Raw genomic sequence first — 7109 nt, 5'->3', positions numbered from 1 at the left:
TTATTTACTGTTAGACTATATTTTAGGATTAGTATTTAGAAAATAGAATTAATTAGTGCTCGTGGTATATTCGGTGATCTTTTTCGGGTTTGATTGGTAAACGAATTGATTTTTATGATTCAAAAATTGGTAAATTTAATTAATTAGTTACCATATATGAGATTTTGTGCGTGATAATCTCGTAAAGCAGCCACAATATAATAAATTCCTGTTTTGATGTTCCTATTTTTGAATCGATGACATTAAATCGAAAGATCTTTTAATATCTGTTTCTATATTGTGTTATATAGATAATTAATAGTTGGTATCAATTACAGACAATATAGAATTTAGAGAGAATATTCAATGCGATATTTTAAACAAATATCCCGAACTTCCAATTGGAACATCAAACCGTGTATGTTTGATGCTTGATCATTGACATTACAAAACCGTGTATTTGATCATTCACATTGTTTGGTTTGAATATTTTTGATGTTTTTCTGAATGGTCTACAAAACAAATATGTGACTATAGGTTAACAAATAATAGGTTTGTATTACTATTGGACTAATTTCAATTGAGTTATGGTTCATATAATTATTTTCGACTGTAAAAGTGCATTAGCGTAGGGTTGGATGGTTTGTATATAGGGTTTAGGGTTAGATTAGAGTTTAGGGTATAGGGTAAGAACTTAAATGGGTTATTTTAAAAATCAAAAATGGGTTAGGTAGATATTTGAAGCCCATTTATACAAAAACCGTAGCCCAATCCGTTTTCAAAATGAAGTTAAATGAAATGTGCAGTTTTGTAAATAATAAGAAATGTTTTGCATTTTCAAAATAAATTCAGGGGCAAGTTCCAAAAGTGTCAGCTACTTTAATAGTATAGATTCTAGATTTGATTATTTTATTAGATGATAGAAGCATTTTTTTTGTTTTTTATTATTTTATTTAAATATATAATATTATTTAATAAATGACTTTTTGACAACATGACTCTAAAATTCGTATAATATATAATATGATCTCAAACTAAATAATTATTTTTTGGTATAAAACCGAATAAACTGAAAACCGACGGTATATAAGCCAAATCGAACCGAAGTAAATATGGATTTAGAATAGTAGTTATATTTTACTAACCGAAATATAGTAAAAACCGAACATAACTGAAACCAACCCGATATCCGGATTGAACACTCCTAATCTAAATGAAACCGAACTATTGTTTCATTCTCCAAAACATAATAAAAATAACAACTTCATCCCGCGCAAGGCGCGGGTCTTATCCTAGTATTAATGTAAACTAGGATACTACTCCGCACTTGCGCGGACAATTTTCATTTTATATGTGTATATTTTTGGTTTGTAGTTTTAGTTAGCTCTGCGTCTTAGGTTTAGTGATTTCAAAAGTTGTTTTTCTCTCTCTACTCGTGGATTTTGTGATTATGTATACTATCTAATGAGTAGCTTTGCTACTTAGGTTCTTCATATCTTTGTTGCTTGTCTTTTATGAGATATTTGTTGTTGGTTTTCAAGAAGGGAAAGAGAGCAGTTGATGCTAGTGACAGTAGTATTAGCAGCCACGAGGAGGATGAGAAACCTGTTGTTCTAAACAATGGTAGGCATAGGCAAGTTGTTCTGGATAAGGATATTGATAAGGATATTTATGAAAGCACATGCTCAGTTATTTTAGGAACCCATGGTAGTGATTCAAAGGAAGAGAAAGGAATTTTCTAGTGCATCAAAGCTCAGATGTAACCATGGAAGAGATCACGGGTGGTGTTCAAGTGATTACAAAGAAAGGATGGATGACTAACTTGTTTTCTCAATGGAGATTGTAGCCTTTTAAATTCCTCAACGACATATAACAAATATGACAGGTTTGTATATATTGTTTTATACAAAGAAAAAAAAAATTATTGACAGTTTGATGTAAGCATAATTATTTTTTATTAGAACTATCTCCTCGCGGATTGAGTGCATCAGCTGAAATTTCAGAAATAGTACGGCCTATCGAAGATGATTCAGGCTGTTTCTTGCACGGACGGCCTCTCCTGGCAAATCCTGCCTGCTCTTGTTGTTTGTTTTGAGGTTTTTCATGATTACTTTCTTCTCTTAAATTCTTGAAGTTCTTTTTCGCAAGTTCTTGTGTTGCTGTGCCTGCAATTGAATCACACTATTTCAGATACGTGGCATGATAAATCAAAGAGAGAAAATAAGTGTCAATAGTACAAAGTGTCTACTGATTTGTATTTCATTTCATTGTACATATTAAAGACACATCCCCCTAAATAAGAGAACATGGAGCGAAGCGAGATTTATCAGAGAATGGCAAAGAGATGTTCAAACACTAATTTGACATGTACTCAAACAGGGAGACAAATTTAAATTTAAATAGACTGATAGTTACTTCAAGTTAAACACAAGTTTTGAAATAGACTACACATAACATGCACAAAAACAACACCGAGCATTAGTTTTCCCGAATCCATAAGATGCCAAGTAACAAAATTTTCGGTAGCTATCAGAGAAACCTAAGAAAATGACAAAACAAAACAGGAGCAAACTCAAACGCAGCAAAAGCATCAAGGACAGAACCTGCACAGAAAGTCCAGTGCTAAGCATTGAGGAGTTGTCTAAGTAAAAGAAGTGCCTCAAATTGTTCAAACTGGAATAAGCTTCATCACTAATTTCATCTGTAATCCACTTGATTCGTGACAACTTCATGATAATCAGAAAGCTACATATACCAAACATAGATAAACAGAAACTAATGAGCTTTTACATCAAGAAATTTAAGAGACTAGACTTCCGAGACTAAATCAATGCTTCTGCTTTTAGTGTGCTTGATGTGTATTAATTGCAGTCTTATATTTGGATAAAATCTGAATGTATAAATCACCGCATCGATGTTTAGTTGTCAACTGAGGTTGTGATATTTTGAAAGATTGGAGAAAGTTATATAAACTCAGTGGCTAGAAAAATAAAATGGTGCAATTTCTTTTTTTTTTGATAATCCAGAGGTTACTCCACTTACGTGGATCATTCCCCTGGGCCCGGTCAAGCAGCGATCCATTTCATCCGGGAGGGCTTTACCTGGGATGAGGAAAAGGTCCAACACCCAGTACCGCATTTGGTGACAAGAATCGGCAGTTCCCCTCCGTCTGGCGTCGAACCCGTGAGCATGACAATTGGCCCCTAGGATCCTTACCAAGCATGCTACCTCATCCGTCAAATGGTGCAATTTATCTATTCTTACTATTTATAAATTAGTTCTTTTCACTTCATTAACTGGTTAATGAGTTCTTTCAATTTCTTCGATTTCAAGACAAACATGGACCAAATTTATTTCCCTCGTATCAAAGAGATTTCGTGCTACAGCTATAATGGTGTTTTGGTATGTCATAAAGATGTAGATGAATACTAATAATATTGTAACCAATCTAATGAAGATCGTTGGTTTTATTATATAGCTCTTGTTTAATTAAAGTGCTCCAAACGTTAGTCGGAAGGATCATAGATCTGAATGTCAAAAGGGTTCAATCATTCGTCTTCATGATTCCAAATATATGAAGGATGAAAGATTGAGTGGTTGGATGTCATGCAATTATGAAAATTTTGGTTTAATTGACAATGAAGGGAGGATATTCAAAGAGTTTACACTGAAACTGGTTAGTGTTTTCTCTTTGTTGTTGTAACACCGGGGTTGGTACTTCTCCTTCACTTCAGTCCTTTTTATTTTTTCCTAGTCCTCTCTTATCTTCAGTGCGTAGTTTTTTTCATGTTTAGAAGTCAATGCGATTTTAGTGAAAATGAGTAGCCAACTATCTCAGTAATTTTTTTTAAAATAGTTTAATATTTAAACACTCTTACATTGTGGCATAATATAAATAAACCCTTCATGATATCTTTTGATTATATCTCCACTACGTAATATTGGAATCGAACAAGAGTCTGAATCCGTCTACTTGATTTTACCAAAGCTCTTCAGCAAAATTGCTTCAACGTTATTCTCCCACAACTTCAAAGACAGTAATTACAAAAAAAAAAATTATAGACCTAACTTGGGTAAATTGAAATATAACTTTTTCACTAATAATGACTTTTTCTTGCCTTCTGCATACATATACGCTCCCGAAGCGTAGACTATCCTACATTCTAAATGTAACAAATGGTGAACGTGTTGTGTTGGTCAAAAAAAAATAACAAATGCTGAACGTAAAACTTCTATTTATGTACAATCAGTTCATCTCTTATTAAAGCTATTTTTGTTAATTTCAAATTTGTCGCTTGTAAATATTTATACAGAAGAAAACAAGGGCCTTCACCAAAATATGCACGAAATAAAGTAAGAAAGAGAAGAAAAGTGGAACATCATAAAGCAAATGATTGATGGCATATAATTCACAACAAGGCAAATGATATGATTATAATTATCAAATCATCACTTTATTTCTTATTCAAAGTTCTTCTTTCAGAGCACTGTGCTTTGATAAGACAAAAAGTTATGTAGGAACCTATTCCTGTCAAATAAGTTTGCTTCTTACCCTCTACTAGGGATGGGCACGGAGCGGATATCCGGATTTTTTAGGATATTCGTGATCCGATCCGCCCCTTACGAATAATTGTTTTTTCGTTCCAATCCGATCCGTGATGTTTCGGATATTCGGTGTTACGGATATCTGGAAAATTAGTATATTTTACCTGATATCCGATTCGATCCGTCGATCCGGTAAAAATTTATAAAAAATTTTTTCCAAATAAATTAAAAGGAAAATAAAATGTTTAATATAAAATTCATTACAAATTATTTTAAAACTAGGTATTTTCAAAAATTTAATGACCAAATAATTAATTTAGTGGTAAAATAACTAAAAATCTATATAAAAATATTAAATTATATATAATTTCATATATAAAATATATATGTATATGTACATTACAGATCGGATCGGATATTCGTCTTTTTAAAAATGAGTATTTGCGATTTGCTTCTTATTCGACGGATATTGAATTTTAATATTTGCTTCGATTCGTTGAGTTACAGATATCCTGATTTTTTTGATCGAATTGAAATGAATAATGGATAGAATCAAATGTTACAGATATTTTGACCACCCCTACCCTCTACAGTCTCTTGTCGTTCAACCTAACGAACGAAAAAGCTGATTCACATGTTTCTGATATAATTATTTTATTGTGACAACAACAATTGATTAAAAGATAATTGGTCTTCTCACCCCTGTCTGGCAGTCTCGAGTCGTATAGCCTATGGTTGGGTATGATCAGGGTCCATAGTAACCTAAAGTGTTATCATATTTTTCTCTACAGATTATTACTAAGCCTTTCTCTGTAATGAAGAAAATCGTTTTAGATAATCGATATCTCTCTCTATATATATATATATATATATATTATTTTTTTTTAAAATTGAAATATGATATAGCTAATTTGCATTTTCTTTTCAGAATGATATTTAGAAAAGAGACTGTTTTGTATGGAGCAAAGAGATCTAACAATTATTTGGGAAATGCCTCGAGATCTTCAATGTCATTCACTATTGTTACAAATAGCTAGGGTCTCTCTGTTAATTCTCCAAGCTTTATAACAATGAAACTATCATTAAATTAGACCTAATGATCAAGGATCTATATGCTCCTAGTAGTTTGTGAACGAAAAACATAGGTGGCTACATACACATGTAAACGATTAACGAATAATAGTATACCTCTTCTTTACAACTCTAATCAAAACTTAAAACATGGTACCCAAGCAATATAAATGGACAAAAGACGTAAGAAGGAAATGATGGGTACCAAAGTGATTCATCCAAAGATATATTCTAAATCCATAACAGTTAAGTTCTTCTCCGGTCTCCATCGATAAGAAGCATCGCCCATATGATATCATATTGATCTATAAAAATCCTTCAAACTCACGGGTAAAACCAGATACGCCAGCTCACCTAGTTGGAAATAGGGTTTGGACCACTAGGAACTTCATGATCATCATTTGCAAACTTTCTCCTTCTAGAAGTATGGCTGCGACGTGTGCGAGCCTTTCGATGCAGATCCATTGTTGATGAAGCTGGAACGGAAGTTTCGAGAAGAACCCTCTCGAAGGGAGCAACCGTAGATGTGGATCGATGATGAGTCATGGGGATCATAAGGTTGATGAAGAGAATGAAAGATAAGAATATGATGAAAAGAAGAAGAGTATGAGAATGTGATGATTTAGTATTGGTTTGGTCATTTGATGTTGCCATGCAATTTAGAAAAAGAAATAACCCACCCCCCAAGATCCCAAGAGGGTTCAATATCCATTAACCAGAAACGAACAACTCGGGAGCTGGTCAGAGCCACGAGATAGCAGAAAGCAGAGAATAAAATAAGAAGCTGATGATAAAGAATAAGAAGAAGAATGAGATGAAACAAAAGAGAGATCTAGTAGTTAAGAAGAACAAAGAGCCTCTAAGAAAAGGAGAAAAATGAGAGATTTTCAGATTACCACACACACTTGCATTTCATTAATAAAGTAAAACCCGAAGTTGTATGCAGAACGGTCACGAGGTATGAAATTACCAAATCACCCTTTTTGCAAGCAGCGCAGTAAAGAATGGACATATATGGTGAATTCAAACTAGGATTTGAATAACGCGAGACAAGAGTTGTTCTGATTTCCCTCTCGCATATATTACTATTAAGCCCCTGAAAAGACTTAAAATTGTCGGTAGGCGTGCCACTGCAGAACGAGATATCACATGAAAGAGAACAAAGCGTGTAATGGTAATTGAGTCATTAAGCGATTAGTAACGAATCTTAAAAGCTTAGGCAAAAGGAAAAAGGTGAAAAAAAGAGAAGAAGGTGATAACATATATGAAAGGAGAGGAGGTGGAAGAAAGCAAGGTTCTTGCTTACTTTTCTTTTAGTTTTTCCATTTCTTTTTATTGTCTATTTTTCCAAGATAATATTTCTTTGACTAAACACCAATTGTATACCAACGTGTATCAGTACTAGTCAACGAGAAAATGCATATTTATGATTAAATTAAGCATTTTCATAAATTATGCATTAATCACTTCCCCATTTTGTGTGGAAGTCAAATTATATATATCCTAATATGATA

General features: G+C 33.0%; 1 protein-coding gene and 1 long non-coding RNA gene across 2 annotated transcripts; both read right to left on the bottom strand.

The window, feature by feature from the left end:
• Nucleotides 1-1801: 1801 nt before the first annotated feature.
• On the bottom strand, nt 1802-2901 carry LOC130512698 (uncharacterized). Its single transcript, XR_008946273.1, has 2 exons — nt 2583-2901; nt 1802-2144 (listed from the first exon to the last, which is right to left on the bottom strand). It is a non-coding gene; the product is annotated as an uncharacterized LOC130512698 (long non-coding RNA).
• A 2777-nt stretch (nt 2902-5678) lies between these two features.
• On the bottom strand, nt 5679-6461 carry LOC108857555 (CLAVATA3/ESR (CLE)-related protein 41). Its single transcript, XM_018631543.2, has one exon. The coding sequence runs from the start codon at nt 6247-6249 to the stop codon at nt 5950-5952; it is 300 nt and encodes a 99-aa protein (XP_018487045.1). The 5' UTR covers nt 6250-6461; the 3' UTR covers nt 5679-5949.
• Between the last annotated feature and the right edge of the window lie 648 nt (nt 6462-7109).

The sequence above is a fragment of the Raphanus sativus genome, chromosome 5, assembly GCF_000801105.2.
Source record: "Raphanus sativus cultivar WK10039 chromosome 5, ASM80110v3, whole genome shotgun sequence".
Lineage (NCBI taxonomy): Eukaryota > Viridiplantae > Streptophyta > Magnoliopsida > Brassicales > Brassicaceae > Raphanus > Raphanus sativus.
Note: the sequence above shows the minus strand (reverse complement) of the source record. Positions and strands in the feature narration are given on the sequence as shown.